General features: G+C 42.9%; 1 protein-coding gene across 1 annotated transcript; it reads left to right on the top strand.

Moving 5' to 3' along the window:
* Positions 1-12537: 12537 nt before the first annotated feature.
* Positions 12538-19031, top strand: LOC124651717. The gene is made up of 18 exons (XM_047190759.1): positions 12538-13913; positions 14211-14282; positions 14401-14605; positions 14692-14800; positions 15087-15167; positions 15263-15338; positions 15423-15482; positions 15566-15618; positions 15699-15865; positions 15996-16200; positions 16808-16865; positions 17073-17129; positions 17244-17489; positions 17636-17700; positions 17780-17848; positions 17930-18023; positions 18156-18296; positions 18392-19031. Exons 1-18 carry the CDS (start codon positions 12657-12659, stop codon positions 18470-18472), a joined length of 3096 nt encoding a protein of 1031 aa, XP_047046715.1. The 5' UTR covers positions 12538-12656; the 3' UTR covers positions 18473-19031.
* The last annotated feature ends 371 nt before the right edge of the window (positions 19032-19402 follow it).

Genomic DNA, 19402 nt, shown 5'->3' with positions numbered 1-19402 from the left:
ATCGATGTGTGAGTAGTTCACCCCTGGACTATGGGTCCATAGCAGTAGCTAGATGGTCGTCTTCTCCTCATTGTGCTATCATGTTAGATCTTGTGAGCTGCCTATCATGATCAAGATCATCTATTTGTAATGCTACATGTTGTGTTTGTTGGGATCCGATGAATATTGAATACTATGTCAAGTTGATTATCAATCTATCATATATGTTGTTTATGTTCTTGCATGCTCTCCGTTGCTAGTAGAGGCTCTGCCAAGTTGATACTTGTAACTCCAAGAGGGAGTATTTATGCTCGATAGTGGGTTCATGCCTCCATTGAATGCGGGACAGGTGACAGAAAGTTCTAAGGTTGTGGATGTCTTGTTGCCACTAGGGATAAAACATCGATGCTTTGTCTAAGGATATTTGTGTTGATTACATTACGCACCATACTTAATGCAATTGTCCGTTGTTTACAACTTAATACCGGAAGGGATTCGGATGATAACCTCGAAAGTGGACTTTTTAGGCATAGATGCATGTCGGATAGCGGTCTATGTACTTTGTCGTAATGCCCTGATTAAATCTCATAGTACTCATCATGATATATGTATGTGCATTGTTATGCCTTCTTTATTTGTCAATTGCCCAACCGTAATTTGTTCACCCAACATGCTATTTATCTTATGGGAGAGACACCACTAGTGAACTGTGGACCCCGGTCCATTCTTTACATCTGAAATACAATCTACTGCAATTGTTCTTTACTGTTCTTCGCAAACAAACATCATCTTCCACACAATACGTTTAATCCTTTGTTTTCAGCAAGCCGGTGAGATTGACAACCTCACTGTTACGTTGGGGCAAAGTACTTTGATTGTGTTGTGCAGGTTCCACGTTGGCGCCGGAATCCCCGGTGTTGCGCCGCACTACACTTCGCCGCCATCAACCTTCAACGTGCTTCTTGGCTCCTACTGGTTCGATAAACCTTGGTTTCTTACCGAGGGAAACTTGCTTCTATACGCATCATACCTTCCACTTGGGGTTCCCAACGGACGTGTGCTTTACGCGTATCAAGCTAAATTTCGGCGCCGTTGTCGGGGAGATCAAGACACGCTGCAAGGGGAGTCTCCACTTCCAATCTCTTTACTTTGTTTTTGTCTTGCTTGCTTTATTTTATTTACTACTTTGTTTGCTGCACTAAAACAAAACACAAAAAAAATTAGTTGCTAGCTTTATTTTATTTACTGTCTTGTTCTCCATATTAAAAACACAAAAAAATTAGTTACTTGCATTTACTTTATTTTCCTTTTGTTTATTTCATCATGTTTCCTCCTAAGTACACTCTAAAAGACATACCGGTAGGCCGAGGGTCTATAATTGGGAGAGATAATATAGAAGATTTTTTCACTCATGTTAGTACAACTGAAGATTTTGAAGATAGACACTTGGTAGAACTTGCTCCTACTTATGAAATTGCTGCTGCTTCTCTAGTACACATGTTGGAAACTAAATTTGTTAATCTCAATCCTATAATTCAGCATATGTTTCTTACACTCTCTGATATGGAGGAAGGAGAAAAGAAAGATTTTGTCTTAGAAACCCTTCTTAAAGAATTTGGTGGTGTAGCAAGAGAGGCTAGAAAAGTCTTTATTAAATATAAAATGCTTGGCTCTTACACCAACTTTGCTAGTACCCTTGAAAAGATGGACATTGATAGAATAAAGTACACTAATAATGTTAATGATGGAGGGGAGATTAAAGTTCCGATACCTAGTAAGCTCCTAGGAATGCATGAAGCTCTAGAAAATAACTATGGTTGGCTTGTTCCTGAAAATTTGTTTGATGAGAATAGCAAGCCTAAGAGTAATGAAAAAGGAGCCTCTGAAACTTACATAGATAAGATAACATGTATAGTTGAGAAAACTCCAAACTCCTCTATCGATGCTTCATCTCTTGATAACACTTGATTCACACTTTCTGCGCCTAGCTGAAAGGCGTTAAAGAAAAGCGCTTATGGGAGACAACCCATTATTTTACTACAGCACTTTTGTTTTATATTTGAGTCTTGGAAGTTGTTACTACTGTAGCAACCTCTCCTTATCTTTATTTTATTGCATTGTTGTGCCAAGTAAAGTCTTTGATAGTAAAGTCAATACTAGATTTGGATTACTGCGCAGAAACAGATTTCTTTCTGTCACGAATTTGGGCAGGGTTCTCTGTAGGTAACTCAGAAAAATCTGCCAATTTACGTGCGTGATCCTCAGATATGTACGCAACTTTCATTCAATTTGAGAATTTTCATCTGAGCAAGTTAAGTGCCCCTGGAAAATTCGTCTTTACGGACCGTTCTGTTTTGACAGATTCTGCCTTTTATTTCGCATTGCCTCGTTTTGCTATGTTTGATGGATTTCTTTGTTCCATTAACTTTCGGTAGCTTTGTGCAATGTCCGAAGTGTTAAGAATGATTATGTCACCTCTGAATATATGAATTTTCAATTATGCACTAACCCTCTAATGAGTTTGTTTCGAGTTTGGTGTGGAGGAAGTTTTCAAGGGTCAAGAGAGGAGGATGATATACTATGATCAAGAAGAGTGAAAAGTCTAAGCTTGGGGATGCCCCCGTGGTTCATCCCTGCATATTTTAAGAAGACTCAAGCATCTAAGCTTGGGGATGCCCAAGGCATCCCCTTCTTCATCGACAACTTATCAGGTCACCTCTAGTGAAACTATATTTTTATTCAGTCACATCTTATGTGCTTTGCTTGGAGCGTCTGTTTGTTTTTATTTTTGTTTTGTTTGAATAAAATCGGATCCTAGCATTCTTTATGTGGGAGAGAGACACGCTCCGCTGTTGCATATGAACACATGTGTTCTTAGCTTTATTCTTAATGTTCATTGCGAAGGTTGAACTACTTCGTTCATTGATATATGGTTGGAAACGGAAAATGCCGCATGTGGTAAATGGTATAATGTCTTGAATAATTTGATACTTGGCAATTGTTGTGCTCATATAGATCATGTTTAAGCTCTTGCATCATGTACTTTGCACCTATTAATGAAGAACTACATAGAGCTTGTTAAAATTTGGTTTGCATGATTGGTCTCTCTAAGTCTAGATATTTTACTGGTTAAGGTGTTTGAACAACAAGGAGACGATGTAAAGTCTTATAATGCTTACAATATGTTCATATGTGAGTCTTGCTGCACCATTTCATACTTGAGTTTGCTTCAAACAACCTTGCTAGCCTAGCCTTGTATTGAGAGGGATTCTTCTCGTGCATCCAAATCCTTGAGCCAAAAACTATGCCATTTGTGTCCACCATACCTACCTACCACATGGTATTTCTCTGCCATTCCAAAGTACATTACTTGAGTGCTACCTTTAAACTTCTATTCTTTGCCTTTACAATACATAGCTCATGGGAAAATAGCCTTAAAAACTATTGTGGTGAAGAATATGTACTTATGTATCTTATTTCTTAATAAGTTGCTTGTTGAGCGGTAACCATGTTTCGGGGACGCCATCAACTTTTACCTTTGTTGAATATCATGTGAGTTGCTATGCATGTTCGTCTTGTCCGAAGTAAGGGCGATTTTCATGATCAAATGGTTTGAGTATGCATATTGTTAGAGAAGAACATTGGGCCGCTAACTAAAGCCATGAATCATGGTGGAAGTTTCAGTTTGGACACAAAACCTCAATCTCTTATGAGAATATTACTCGTTGTTGAATGCTTAAGCATTAAAAGAGGAGTCCATTATCCGTTGTCTATGTTGTCCCGGTATGGGTGTCTAAGTTGAGAATGATCAAAAGCGAGAAATCCAATGCGAACCTTCTCCTTAGACCCTTGTACGATGCGGCATAGAGGTACCCCTTTGTGACACTTGGTTGAAACATATGTTATGCAATGATAATCCGTGTTAATCCAAGCTAATTAGGACAAGGTGCGAGCACTATTAGTATACTATGCATGAGGCTTGCAACTTATAGGATATCTTATACATAACACATATGATTTATTACTACCGTTGACAAAATTGTTTCTTGTTTTTAAAATGAAAAGCTCTAGCACAAAAATAGTAATCCATGCTTCCCTCTGCGAAGGGCCTTTCTTTTACTTTATGTTGAGTCAGTTTACCTACTTCTTTCTATCTTAGAAGCAAACACTTGTGTAAACTGTGTGCATTGATTCCTACATGTTTACCTATTGCACTTGTTATATTACTTTGTGTTGACAATTATCCATGAGATATACATGTTGAAGTTGAAAGCAACCGCTGAAACTTATATCTTCCTATGTGTTGTTTCAAAGCTTTCTACTAAGAATTTATTGCTTATGAGTTAACTATTATGCAAGTCTTATTGATGCTTGTCTTGAAAGTATTATTCATGAAAAGTCTTTGCTATATGATTCAGTTGTTTACTCATTATCTTCATCATTGCTTCGAATCGCTGCATTCATCTCATGTGCTTTACAATAGTATTAATCAAGATTATGATAGCATGTCACTTCAGAAATTATCCTTGTTATCGTTTACCTACTCGAGGGCGAGTAGGAACTAAGCTTGGGGATGCTTGATACGTCTCAAACGTATCTATAATTTCTTATGTTCCATGCTACTTTTATGATGATACTCACATGTTTTATACACATTATATGTCATATTTATGCATTTTCCGGCACTAACCTATTGACGAGATGCCGAAGAGCCGATTCTTGTTTTCTACTCGTTTTTGGTTTCGAAATCCTAGTAAGGAAATATTCTCGGAATTGGACGAAATCAACGCCCAGGGGCTTATTTTTCCACGAAGCTTCCAGAAGACCGAGGGAGATACGAAGTGGGGCCGCGAGGCGACGCCACACTAGGGCGGCGCGGCCAGGCCTGGGCCCGCGCGGCCCTAGCGTGTGGGTCCCTCGTGACGCCCCCTGACCTACCTCTTCGCCTACTTAAAGCCTTCGTCGCGAAACCCCCGAGCACGAGAGCCACGATACGGAAAACCTTCCGGAGACGCAGCCGCCGCCAATCCCATCTCGGGGGATTCGAGAGATCGCCTCCGGCACCTCGCCGGAGAGGGGAATCATCTCCCGGAGGTCTCTTCATCGCCATGATCGCCTCCGGATCGATGTGTGAGTAGTTCACCCCTGGACTATGGGTCCATAGCAGTAGCTAGATGGTTGTCTTCTCCTCATTGTGCTATCATGTTAGATCTTGTGAGCTGCCTATCATGATCAAGATCATCTATTTGTAATGCTACATGTTGTGTTTGTTGGGATCCGATGAATATTGAATACTATGTCAAGTTGATTATCAATCTATCATATATGTTGTTTATGTTCTTGCATGCTCTCCGTTGCTAGTAGAGGCTCGGCCAAGTTGATACTTGTAACTCCAAGAGGGAGTATTTATGCTCGATAGTGGGTTCATGCCTCCATTGAATGCGGGACGAGTGACGGAAAGTTCTAAGGTTGTGGATGTGCTTGTTGCCACTAGGGATAAAACATCGATGCTTTGTCTAAGGATATTTGTGTTGATTACATTACGCACCATACTTAATGCAATTGTCTGTTGTTTACAACTTAATACCGGAAGGGGTTCGGATGATAACCTGAAAGTGGACTTTTTAGGCATAGATGCATGCTTGGATAGCGGTCTATGTACTTTGTCGTAATGCCTCGATTAAATCTCATAGTACTCATCATGATATATGTATGTGCATTGTTATGCCTTCTTTATTTGTCAATTGCCCAACTGTAATTTGTTCACCCAACATGTTATTTATCTTATGGGAGAGACACCACTAGTGAACTGTGGACCCCGGTCCATTCTTTACATCTGAAATACAATCTACTGCAATTGTTCTTTACTTGTTCTTCGCAAACAAACATCATCTTCCACACAATACGTTTAATCCTTTGTTTACAGCAAGCCGGTGAGATTGACAACCTCACTGTTACGTTGGGGCAAAGTACTTTGATTGTGTTGTGCAGGTTCCACGTTGGCGCCGGAATCCCTGGTGTTGCGCCGCACTACACTTCGCCGCCATCAACCTTCAACGTGCTTCTTGGCTCCTACTGGTTCGATAAACCTTGGTTTCTTACTGAGGGAAACTTGCTTCTATACGCATCATACCTTCCACTTGGGGTTCCCAACGGACGTGTGCTTTACGCGTATCAACGTCAACCCAGGAGGTAGTGCGGCGACGTCCTCGACCACGGCCTCGCCCCCCGCCTGAGGGTCCACGGCCTTCGCCTCGGCCGAAAGGAGTGTACTGGCGATCATCACGCCGATAGTCTTGGCGATCGTCACGGCGGTCGGCACGGTCGCCGCGGTTACCGCGGTCACCACGCGAGCGATTGCTGTTGTTGCCGGAGTTGTAATTTCCAGAACGGGGGCGCCACTATCGATTTGTAGCATTGGCGGAAGTCTCAAAATCTGGTTGCGGTAAACCATTGAGCATCAGTTGATGCTGATCGTAGGCGTGAAGATGAGAGAACATCAGACTCAGCGAGATGGGCATCGTGGCCACGCCGAGAGTGGCCACCAGGGCATTGTAGTCGGCTCCAAGGCCGGCCAGAATATAGGAGACGAGCTGGTGATCGGTGAGAGGATGACCAGCCGCGATTAAATCATCAGCGAATCCCTGCATCTTCGACAGGAACTCGAAAGTCGACATCTGTAGCTTCTTTGTATTGGCGAGGGAAACCAGGAGGTTATTGATCTTGGCCTCGCTCTAGGCAGCGAACATCTCTGCGATGGTGTTGGGGGGATGACCCCCGGTATGCCAAAGGCATGCCGAACCGGATGGTTTGAGCTATCAAGATACCGGTTTAAAGATTATTCCGGGCTATGAGGCTAAGCTTTTGGCTAATTGAATCTATACCGGTATCCCCAGAGGGGTATACCGGAATGAGCTAAGAAGGTACCGGATTATCGGTACCTGCTACCCTGTAGCACGTCGGCAAGACCGGTCAAAGACTCTCTAAGGAGCTAGAAGACAAAGATGAGCGAAACACTTCAGCTTTAATCGAAGCTCTGAGGCAAAAGCAGATGATGACGTAAAAGGTGCCGGAGGATGTCACTCCTCCCGATTAAAGACATACCGGCGTCACCGGTAGCCAAAGAGGCTTTGTAAAGTAGTTTGTCTAGTCAAAGATGCCATTAGGGTTTCCTAGGGTTTCTTCCCCTGTAAGCCACCCTCTCCCCTATATAAGGAGAGGGAGCACACCCCATCGCGGGCATGTGAGGAGAGACACGTCGAACCTCATGTACGAAAACCTGTAATCTTGTATGATCAAGAAATTGAGAGATCTAGAGGTGAATCTGCCCTTGTGTTCTTCTTCTTCTACCTCTGGCCAAGGCCAAGTTCATCTAGGAATCCATCCGGAAATCCATCCCATATAACCAAAACCCTCCCCCGAATCCTCTAGCGCCCATTCGGCCCCGACTTAAGTCATCCTATTGCATCTGTCTGTTCACCACGATGACAGATGGCCTGCCAAACTCCAGCGGCATGTTCGATCCGGTGAACGTGCGGGAGAATCTCGCGCGAGAGAGACTGGAGCAAGTAGGATAGAACGATCTGACGGGACAACTAGGACGCGTACGCCGGATTTGATCCCATCTTGGCCGTTGTATCGGTGGTCTTGTCAGCGGGAATGAGCTCGTTCTCCGTCGGCAGGGCGGCATCAATACCGTCGAGGAGGCCGACGAGTTGGGCGCCACGGATGGCCGGAAGGACCTGGGAGCGCCAGATCGGGTGATTTTCGCGTGTCAGTAGCTCATGCGGGGGCATGCCGAGGTTGATCGGCGGATTGAAGGAGGAGGACGCCATGGTAGCTGATGATGGAGAACCAGCGGCGGCGGCGTCGTCAGGAACTTGCGATCTAGGCTATCGGCGGAAGAGCCGGCCTGATACCATATAAGAACGTGAAGATCAGGTAGTTTTAGGACTACTCGGATAATTACCGAGGTTCTCATTGCATGTATATATAGAAGGGAGGTTAGGAGGAGATTACACGAGATTACATGATCGTATGTCAACTCATACGGTTCAAACTCTAACCGAATATATCCCTAATAACATGAAGTGTAACGACTGATAATAGCGCTATTGTTTCTCGAGGGTGATTAATTGACACTTGGCTCGTCAAATCGTGGACATTCACCGCCAACTGATTGTCTTACCTAAAAACAAAACTCCACACACGTAAAAAACACAAAATGCATACACGAGCAGCATTCAAAAGAAACAAGCCGGCTCTATGTTGGAGTGCGAGTTTCTTGGATAAAAGAAAAACGAGTATTTAGCTAGGGTATATATGCATGCTAGCTTGCTTATCACGTACGTGCATGACCTTGGCTCATACGTACGGCCAAACTCACCGTACCATGCATGCACGCAGTGGAGTGAAGCGGAGTACGTACATGGACAAATCCAACCGTTGGGAGTGAACATACGTGATGACGTGCATTGCCTTATTTGGATCTCGTTCCGACCGTACGTAACCCCCACGCGTTCTACCGATACTGCCCTCCAACTAGCCAACACTCTCGAGGTACGTACAATGCAGGCAAGGCAAGGACTGCTACTCCCAAGAAATGTTATTCGTTCTTTCATCTGAAAACATTGCTCGTTCGTTTCTTCCGACAACTGATCAAGAGTCGTCGTTCAAGCGAATACAATTAGAAACACCAGCTGGTTTACTACCATCCCATTTTATGCACCAAATAAGACCAAGGAAATCTACGTCGAAAGTGTTATTTTATAACCCTAATTTTTTTAAAGACAGAGGAATCTTGTGTTCCATGTTTTTCTATTTGGAACATCATCGATCTCACTTAATCTTGCATATCATCGTACCAAGATACAACATCCAAGAAAGTTTGTAACCCGAACCGCGTAGCCCGAAACGTAACCAAAATGATATTACCGATGCATCATTTTCACAAGGACGCATATTATTTTACAAGGACACGTGGCTAAAGAGTGACACGCTCGTCCCTGGTCAACTTCCTTCAGTCGTCAGTATAATTTCAACTATATGGTAGTTTTTTTCGGGGACTTACATCACCGTCCATCGCAATTGGACTTGCGGCCAAGAAAACCATGGACGTGTTATCTGGGTCATGCCTACAACCCAACTCGTATCTTTCCGCTATTCTTTAGAGGAAAATAGAAAAACCGCTATTAATGCTATAGCTGGATCGGTGCTGATACACCCTCTCGCGAATTAATACAAAAAGATAGAAACAATCTATCGTGAGCTGGACGCCTTTACGACCTACCAACCCCCACCCAGATCGAGATACAAGAAAAAATATATACGTTGCCATTGCGATTGCGCGTTCTCTACCAAAAATAGACAAAATAGAAATAAAAGTATTTATAAAAAAGGGAAAAATATACCAAAAAGACTATGTTTTGTTAAAGATAAAACCATTTTGGCTTGGAAGGGAAGGGTCAATATCGTCTTTCCACAAAGTCAAAATAAATTAATATACTGAGTACTAGTACTAGGGCACACCACACGGACTCCTCCGCACCCTTCTTCTCCATCTTCTTCCTCCTCCGATCTCTCCAAACCCATACAGTGGTTCATCCTCCCACACACCTCTGTACCGTCCTATGTAAACATGGTGTTTGATGCTATAAGTTATAATCCTATGATATATGTCATGTTTGTGTAGTTTTTTTTGTTCTTAGATTGAATGGTTGAATATCTTTGGTTCATTGGAGTTGTCTGTTGATATGGTACAGTCCTTTGGTGTCCATTATATTTGTGCACCCATGGATTAACATCATAGTGTTTGTAGTATGTGTAAGAGGAAGGGGAAGTTCTGCCGGAGTGACGGAAACCTGAGGACGCGAACCTAAGATGACCATTAACTTAAGACTATTGTTGGGGAAACCTTAATGCATTGTTAGTATTTGCGGATGCTTGCTAACAATTCAATCATATAGTACTTGTAATTCCAAGTAGTGGAGTGCATGTATATTTAGCCTCTCCCACATAGAAAACTGCATCGAAGACAATAAATCCGATTTATTTGCTAATTAAACTTGGACAAAGCCACCAAAATTACCATCATTATTCCACGCTCATGGTTCTGTTAGTTTAGTGTATTTTATTGCTGCAGCAACTAACTTTACTTTTTTGTTATTTATTATCATGCAAAGCTATCTTTAGTACGTGTATTGTTGCTCTAGTTTTATTTCCTAGATAATGCAAATGTTTAGTGTGCGTAGAGTTGTATCAGTGGTTGATAGAACTTGAAAGAATATTTATCGTTGGGTTCAATACTCTTACTTATCGAAAAGGCTACACACGATCCCCTATACTTGTGGGATATCAGGACGCTTCTTAGCGATGTAGCGGTGGTGATGGCCTTCTCTTTGGTCATGAGGATAGTGAGGAGTAGGCGGCGGGAGTTCCTGGAGTTGATGGCGTGGTGTTCTTCTCCCAGATCGCGTTTTGGAGCCCATGCTCGAAGCCATTGGGTGGTCGAGTTATCGAGTGTGTGAAGGTTTTTTCGAGCGAGAGCTCCACATTTCGATGCCAATGGTGGCGACGCTATTGGTGTAGTAACCCTCTTGGGGCGTTGTGGCTATCTTCGTCGCGCAATGGCTCTGGGAGAAATCCTTTGACCTTGCGGTCTCGACGACGACGACGTGTACGTCGTTACCCTGTTGGGGGCGTCATCATGGAGCCCCGATCCTCGGTCTCGTTTTGTTAGTTTCGGTGGCAAGTTTTGGCTCTTGTTGTACCTTTTTAGTTTATATTTGATCTGTTTTGTAAGAGGTTCTCCTCATTACCTTGTATCGGTTCGGCCGTGTGTGGCTTTATTTATAAAGCATGACTAAAGCTTGTTTTGAAGAGTTAATTTGCGGGCCTAGGTTCATCGCCCGGCGTCAGCCCATGAGCATTACGTGAGCGGTAGCCCGTCCAAGTCCCTTCCTAGTTACACCTTTTTAAACATTTTTAATGTGTGTTGTTCTAGTTGGGAAATTAGCGGGAAATGGGGTGCTCGATTAAGAAAATCGACAAAATATATTGTTGATCATATCCACATGATGTGTAACGACTGATAATAGTGTCATCGTTTCTCGGAGGTGATTTACCGGCATTTTCAGCTCGTCAAAGCGTCGACATTCACTGCCGACTGATTGTCGTGCTGGACGACAAAACCCGTCATCACAGGTAAAACACAAAATGGCATAGAAGAACAACACTTACGTGTACTCTATATGGAGTACGAGTTTCTTGGACAAAAACGTAAGGAAGGAAAAAAGTTGACGTATATATTTAACTAGGGTATGCATGCTCCTTTGGTTCTACACGTACGTGCATGGCCTCGGCTCGTATGTACGGCCAAGCTCACCCTACCATGCATGCATCACGTAGTGGAGATCGAGTGAAGTGGAGTACGTACGCGAACAAATCCAACCGTTGGGAATGAACCTTGCGCAGTGACGTGCATTGCCTTATTTTGATCTCGTTCCGACCGTACGTAACCCCCACTTGTTCTCCCGATACTGCCCCTCCAACTAGCAAACACTCATTTAAAAAAAAAAACTAGCCAACACACTCGATGTACATGCAAAGCAAGGAATGCTACTCCCAAGAAATGGTATTCGCTCTTTTATATGGAAAAAAACGTTGCTCCTTCGTTTCTTCCGGCAATGATTGACCTAGAGTCCTCGAGTTCAACGTAATCCAATTAGAAACACTAGCTGGATTATTTTCGTCCCATTTTATGCACCAAATAAGACCAATGACACCAACGCCGACACGATGTTATTTTCGACCCATTTTTTTTTTCAAATACATGGGGAATCTTGTGTTTCATGTTTTTTTACCCGCTATTCGAAACAACATCATCTTTCCATATCACCGTACCAAGGTACAACATCCAAGAAAGTTTGTAATCCAGACCGCGTAACCCGTAACATAACCAAAATGATATAACCAACGCATCCGTTTCACAAGGACACATATTATTTTACAAGGACACGTGGCCAAAGAGCGACGTGCTCTTCCCTGGTCAACTTACTATGGCAGTAGTTTTTTCGAGGACTTACATCGCCGTCCATCGCAATTGGACTTGCGGCCAAGAAAACCGTGGACGTGTTATCTGGGTCATATGCCTACAACCAAACTCGTATCTTTCCGCTATTCTTTAGAGGAAAATAGAAAAGCCGCTATTAATGCTATAGCTGGATCGGTGCCGATACACCCTCTCGCGAATCAATACAGAAAGATAGAAACAATCTATTGTGAGCTGGACGCCTTTACGACCTACCAACCCCCACCTAGATCGAAATACAAAAAAAATATATACGTTGCCATTGCGATTGCGTGTTCTCTACCAAAAATAGACAAAATAGAAATACAAGTATATTAATAAAAAATGGCAAAATATACCAAAAAGACTATGTTTTGTTGAAAAAATAAACACTTTGGTTTGGAAGGGAAGGGGGCAATATGGTCTTTCCGCAGAGCCGAAAGAAATTAATATACGGAGTACTAGTACTGGGGTCTGGGGCACACCACACGGACTCCTCCGCATCCTTCTTCTCCATCTTCTTCCTCCTCCGATCTCTCCAAACCCTAAGCTAAGCAAATCCAATCCAATCCAATCCCATCCCACCGCTGGCGATCGCCTCTGGATTTCCATGACCGCCTCCTCCGGCGGCGGCAGCGGCAGCGGCAGCGGAGGCAGCATCTCATCTCCGGCGCCGCGGGCCATGAAGCGCGAGCTCGCCTTCGCGCTCCAGTCGCTCTCCGAGATCACCGCTTCGCCGGGCCGTACCCGCTCCGGCCGCTCCCTCTCCTCCCCCGCACCCTCCGCCCAAGCCGCCGCCAAGAGGCGTAAGACTAGATCGGAGCCTCCCAGCAAGGATGCGGAGGGGCCCGCGGATCTGGTCTCCCCGCCAACGCCTCCCTTGGACGCCGAGGCGCCCAAGGTAGCCAGCCACGACGCCGCCGAGGCGCCCAAGGCAGCCGGCAACGACGCCGCAGAGGCACCGCCCTTGGATGCCGATGCGCCCAAGGCCAGCCACAACGCGGGCGACCCGCCGCCCTTGGATGCCCAGCCTCCGCCCAAGGCCAGCCACCACGACGACCTCGTCATGGTGGACGTCGAGGCCCACCACGACGCCGACCTTATGGACGCATGCGCCCTAGCGCCGCCAGCAGAGAAGAAGGAAGAGGGATCCATTCCTGTCGTCTCCCCTCAGCACCTAAAGGATGGATCCGATGCTCCTGGAGAAGACGCTGATTTCACAACCCAACAGCCTGGCGAGCCTGCAAAACAGGAAGCAGGAGCTAATGAGCCCAATGCTGCCGCTGCGCCGCCGCTTGCAATGCCGGAAGAGTGTGCTGTGTTGGGATTGGATGCGCGGCCAGCTTTGCAGGAATCCACTGCTGTGGCCGGAGAGAACCACAGGGACAACCTCATGGATGCTTGTCATGGATCAAATGGACCGAGCATACTGGACAATGTCCTGGCTGATCCTCCTTCAGCTGCTGAGGAAGCCGCCACACCTGCTTCCACTGCTGGCCTCAAGCTTGCAAGACGCTTCACACGATCACTGCTTGGTAACAAACTGGACAAAGAGGCTGCAGCTAGTGAAAGTCAAGACAGTGAGGGCAAGAAAGATTCCTCGACTGAATTGGCTCAAACACCAGGGAGGAGGTTCACAAGGTCACTGCTCAAGCCAAAGGTTGAGGCACGCCCTACCAGCAATCTGGCTGTATCTGAAGAGCCAGCTGACAGCACATCACACACCCCTCCATCGGTGAAGAAGATGGAGATGAAGATGTCTAAGAAGGTTGACTGCTTTACTAAGCACCCAACCAACGTCAGAGAGTTGCTCAGCACAGGCCTGCTGGAGGGAATGCCGGTCATGTATATCATCCCTCATAGCAAGGTATGATAGTGTTATTCATAAGCTCTATCAACACTGTTATGCCACATCTTGTTATGCCAAACTTCTTGTAGCCATGGCATGTTATATTGTGAATGTCAATGAACCAATTAGCCTAATGAATTGCCACTCTTCAAATAAGCTGCTGCATGTTGAGATATTTGGATATATTTAAACTGTCTTTCTTTTGTTATTCTATGGTAGCCATGTTGAGCGTTTTACTGTGGATCATGTTATAACAATTAGAGGACACTATTGTAACGCGGTGCAATTAATGTGAATTTTGTTTGCAAGTTGCAGAAGCCTGTGCTGAATGGAGTGATTACAGGTTACATTATACGTTGCTTTTGTGTTAAGTGTAATGGCTCCAAGGTTAGTACTCCTTCCCTTCAAAAGGAAAAAAATAGGTTAGTGCTTACTCCTGTATCTGTAAGCCGTTGCGTATCACAAATTGCTTACGTAATGTTTGTTCTCTTTTTGAATGTTACAGGCCATTTCTACTTATTTGTTTGAACAACATGCTGGAAGCAGCAAAAAACACCCTGCAGATCACATCTACTTGGCGAACGGTAATAGTTTGCGGGATGTGATCCGTGCCTGTGAAAGTTCTCCTTTGGAATCTCTTAACAAAACAATCCAGTCTTCCATTGATCCCATGAGTATAAGGAGCCGCATGAATTGTCTGAATTGCAACGGTGAGGCTCTCTTGCTTAGATACTTCTGGGGGTTTTAGTTTTCTCTGGTGCCTTACTGTGTTTCCTTACGTCTCCTAATGCTGCAGGGCATCTTCCTTCATCACAAACTGAACACTTTCTGTGTCACTGTTGCCTAGAGTCAAATCAACCTCAAGATCCCACTTCCCCATATACATGTAACAAGAGCAATTCCAGGTAAGCAATCTAAGCGTCATAATGTGCTAGATGTGCTCTTATGCCCAATTAACTATGACACCCCACCATTGGTTGAATAACATTTCTAGGAGATACAACTTCACACACTATCAAGCAAATAAAATGTTATATTACTACCTGACATACTTTAATCTTATGCAACTTTCACAGTTCTGGTTGTTTTATTTGGCTATATATTTGAGACCTGTTGACTTCTAGCTTGCAACTTATGCTATTGTATTTACAAATGGTATTCCTCTCCATGTTTTGTTTTGGGGTGCTATAGTCTGACTCCAAGTTCCAAGGAGTTTTCGTTGAAGAAGATATCGTTAAGCAAAGGTGGGAGTACTGGAAAAGTAACAACAAAGTCGGTACTTCTAGTTCTGTACTTATGATAACCTTTTTTTTTCTTCTCATTGTTAAGCACATAATTCATTGGATGCTGCTTGATACTTCTTTCAGGGACACTGGCCTACACAAATTGGTATTTAAGGTGTTGCTTGATGGCACTGAAGTAGCCTACTATGTTGACGGGCAGGTTGGTAGACCAAGAGCTGCTTCCCAATTTTCTCTAAGCACACCCTGTGTTATTTGGTTGATAATTTGCATTTGCATTGCGTAGAGAAAGGTCGATGGGTACATCAAGGATCAAAGAATCTACTGTAACCACTGCAATAAAGTGGTGCGACTCCTTTACTACCAAAGCTACTTTTTAATATGTGTCCATTATTTCATGTGAATTGACCTTTGATGAGGAATATCCAGGTTAGTCCCTCGGCATTTGAAGCTCATGCGGGTGAGGGATCAAGACGCAAACCGTAAGTCTTTGTGCTACCCTGTTTTAGATTATACCAACCTGCACTTGTCCGCTTGCTCTTATCTATTACATTGCTACCAGGTATGACAACATCTTCACATCGAACGGGGTATCCTTGCATGAGCTGTCAATGAAAATATCAAAAGATATGGAATTGTCGGAACGTGAAACTGATGATCTGTGCAGAGAATGTGGTTTAGGGGGAGATATTTTCGCTTGCAAAATGTGTCCAAGGTCATTTCACCTAGGTATGGTCTTGTCTCTTCCTAATTAATTGTCTATGCTTTAAGAGTGGTACTTGTTAGTTATGTTCTTGTAAATGATAATTTATTGTTAAACAATCAATCTAACATGGGTCTTCTTATTTACAATTTGTAGCTTGCGTTGGGCTGTCTGAGGTTCCCTCAGAATGGTTTTGTGATAACTGTACCATCCTTGTTCAAAAAGAAAAGGCTTTAGCAGCAAATAAAAATGCTAAGGCTGCTGGAAGGCAAGCCGGAGTTGATTCTATTGAACAGATAATGAAGAGAGCTATAAGAATTGTCCCAATCTCGGATGACCTTGGAGGATGTGCCCTATGCAAGTGAGTACTACTTGTCTTACGTTTTCCCATGAGTTTAGACCTTAGCATGCAGGATCCAAGATTCACATGATTTTGTGCATGCTCAATTTTCAGCCTTTAGGTGTAGGTATGATCAATATGATTATATAAACTACGGTGGTGTCTAGCGGTATTAGATTTTTGAACTTGTAGCAAGTAATGCTTATCGAACTTTTTATTCGATTTACTTTGAGGAATGGTAACAAGAGCATGGTAATGAACTAGTGGTCTGGAAATTTCTTTTTTTTCAATTTTCTGTGGTGAGACATAATTAGTACAAAAGCTGGCAGAACCGTAATGAAAGGTGCACAACGGCAGAAGCAAGCCTGCCATTAAATATAAACAATGGATGTGGTCTGGATATCATAAATATACGAAATCTTCCGTGAGAGGACCAGAAGTGTACAATGACTAGTAGAATTTGACCTCATGATTGTACCAACAAAAGTCCAAGTAAAGATCCTTGTTGTTTGGCAGGCTGTATTATGCATAAAGGCTTTCTCCAAAATTTCTAGCTGTGTTGTTACTTTCTCTCCATGTTGTATGATTTTCTACGTTGTAATATTTCTGTCAAATCTTCTTTGTGCAGGAAAAAGGATTTTAATAATGCAGTATTTGATGAGCGCACTGTGATACTCTGTGATCAAGTATGTGTTCTATATTTGTACTCGAAATGCATCATGATTTGTTTCTGCTTACATTCAACTTATGATCTTGTTATTAATATATGATTTTCCTACGTCTTTTTGGATTTAATCTTTGTCTGAACAATAAATTCTGATGGTGCATGCATAATATATTTCTGTATTACTGTGGTATACTTGGCTAACTTGTTTTATTTCTGTGCTTTTCAGTGTGAGAAAGAATACCATGTAGGATGTCTGAGAAGTCAATGGCAGGTAGATCTGAAGGTTAGTACATAATAACTTCATCTTCGCATTTATGTGAATGATATATCCACGGGAAAGGAACAGTGCTGACATCTTTGGTGGAAGATAACACAGTAGCTTGTTTCTTCTTTGCAGGAATTACCTGAAGGGGAGTGGTTCTGCTGCAATAGGTGCTCTGAGATACGCTCCTCTTTGGACAAGATAATTTCTATTGGAGCTCAGCCTTTGTCGGAGTCAGATATTGATATCATAAGAAAGAAACATGAATCCAAAAGTTTAACCATGGACAACGATGCAGAAATCAGATGGCAATTGCTTGCTGGTAGAAGTGCCACTGAAGATGGCAACTTATTGCTTTCTTCTGCTGTACCAATTATTCATGTATGTGCTGCATTTTTCTATCTTGTATGCGGCATTTTGTTTGAGGGTTTTAGCAACATTATGAATGTGGCACTTCTCTTAGCTCGCTATTTTATCAATGATATATACTGATTGGTTCACTTATATGGCTGTTTTTTTTCATGCAGCAATCTTTTGATCCAATCGTTGAAGCTCACACGGGTAGGGATCTAATTCCTGAGATGGTCAACGGGTAAGAGAGATAACTGCTCTTCCATATTTTGTTCATTGCATATGTCACTGTGTTAATATTTTTTTTTCTGTTCTCCCAGGAGGAGACCTAAGGATGGAATGCCAGGCCAGGATTACAGTGGAATGTACTGTGCAGTCTTACTTTTAGGGTAAGAATTGTTTATTAATAAAACTTAAGTTTGGCCAGACTACTATATGCACTGTTACTGAATCTTACTTGCCTGTTGCAGTTCTACGGTTGTGTCAGCAGCACTTTTGCGTGTCATGGGAGGTGACGTTGCTGAATTGCCACTGGTTGCAACCAGTATGGATCTTCAAGGACTGGTGAGTCTACAGTTGCTACTTAGCATTATCTTTATAGTACAGTAGTAAAGAGCTAGCCTGTTTGTTCTTTCCATTCATGTATAGATATATTATTATTGATTTCACATCCTTTTATTTTATGATAAAAAACAGGGCTACTTCCAAGTTTTGTTTTCATGCCTGGAAAGGATGCTGACTTCACTGAAGATCAAGCACTTCATGCTTCCAGCTGCCCATGAAGCTGAATCAATCTGGATGAATAAGTTTGGTTTCTCCAGAATCCCTCAGGAAGAGGTCTGTTACCCTCCTTGTTACATTTTCCTTTATTGTATTGGGTTCAGATGATATGGCTGATGGATGTAAATCTGATCTGAACTTACTGGTTGCAGTTGGAAGCTTATCTTAACGGGGCACACCTCACCGTATTCCATGGAACCGCAAACCTGTACAAGGCTGTTCCTTTGTCATAGCATGGGCTTAATAAATAGATAAGCTGGTCCAGACATATTTGTCATTCGAGGCTCTGCTGGTAACTGTACATATGATGATGAAGCATGGCAAAAAGATGATTGATAGTTATGGCAAAAGTCTAAAAGGGCAACATACTAAAAGATAGCATGCTGGAAGCAAACTGATCCTGAGCCAGCTTGGTAGTACCTGAAACATTTTATCCTGCGGCGAAGATAGATGATGCTGGAACTGGGAGCGATGGTTTTGTGCCAGCTTTTGTTGTTTCATTTCGTATTTCTAGGGCGTTCAGCTGAGAGCCGCCCTGTGGAGTAGGTTTGATGTAGTACAGGCCTGGCCATCTCAGAAACTGCAGAATTTTGTGGCGATATACTGTCCAGCTGATCTTTGTCTGTTCCTGGTTGGAATTTTGATCTGTTAATCCGTGTGGGTGCATTTCTAATGAATTTTGATGATGGGAAGAGATATGTGAATGGTTTCTTGATGTATGTAAGGGATACATTGTGTGGAAGTTATGTTACATCTGCCTCTTGGGTGGCATGCCTTTACTTAGCATTCAAATTAAGTGTTTATTTCTTTGTGAGAAGTGTTTGTGTTTTGTTTTAAAAAAATGTTGGTGGATTTCTACTTTCTCCGATCCAAATTAATTGGTTTCATTTTATTTGGATAGGAATGTATCTTGTAACAAATGCACTTATGTACTACATAAGTTGATCAATTAATTTGTATCGGAGGAGTACTAAAATCTAAACAAGTTTAATCTCATGACGAATAGACGATCCTATGTGGAACTATTTTTTACTTGAAACGAGTACAAAACGTTGGCCATATTTTAATGGGTCATTGCATTATTTGCCCAATAATTTTATGGACATATAATTGATGCTACTCCCTCCTATTCATATTAATTGACTCCAATATATGTATCTAAA

Source organism: Lolium rigidum, chromosome 5 (assembly GCF_022539505.1).
Source record: "Lolium rigidum isolate FL_2022 chromosome 5, APGP_CSIRO_Lrig_0.1, whole genome shotgun sequence".
Lineage (NCBI taxonomy): Eukaryota > Viridiplantae > Streptophyta > Magnoliopsida > Poales > Poaceae > Lolium > Lolium rigidum.
Note: the sequence above shows the minus strand (reverse complement) of the source record. Positions and strands in the feature narration are given on the sequence as shown.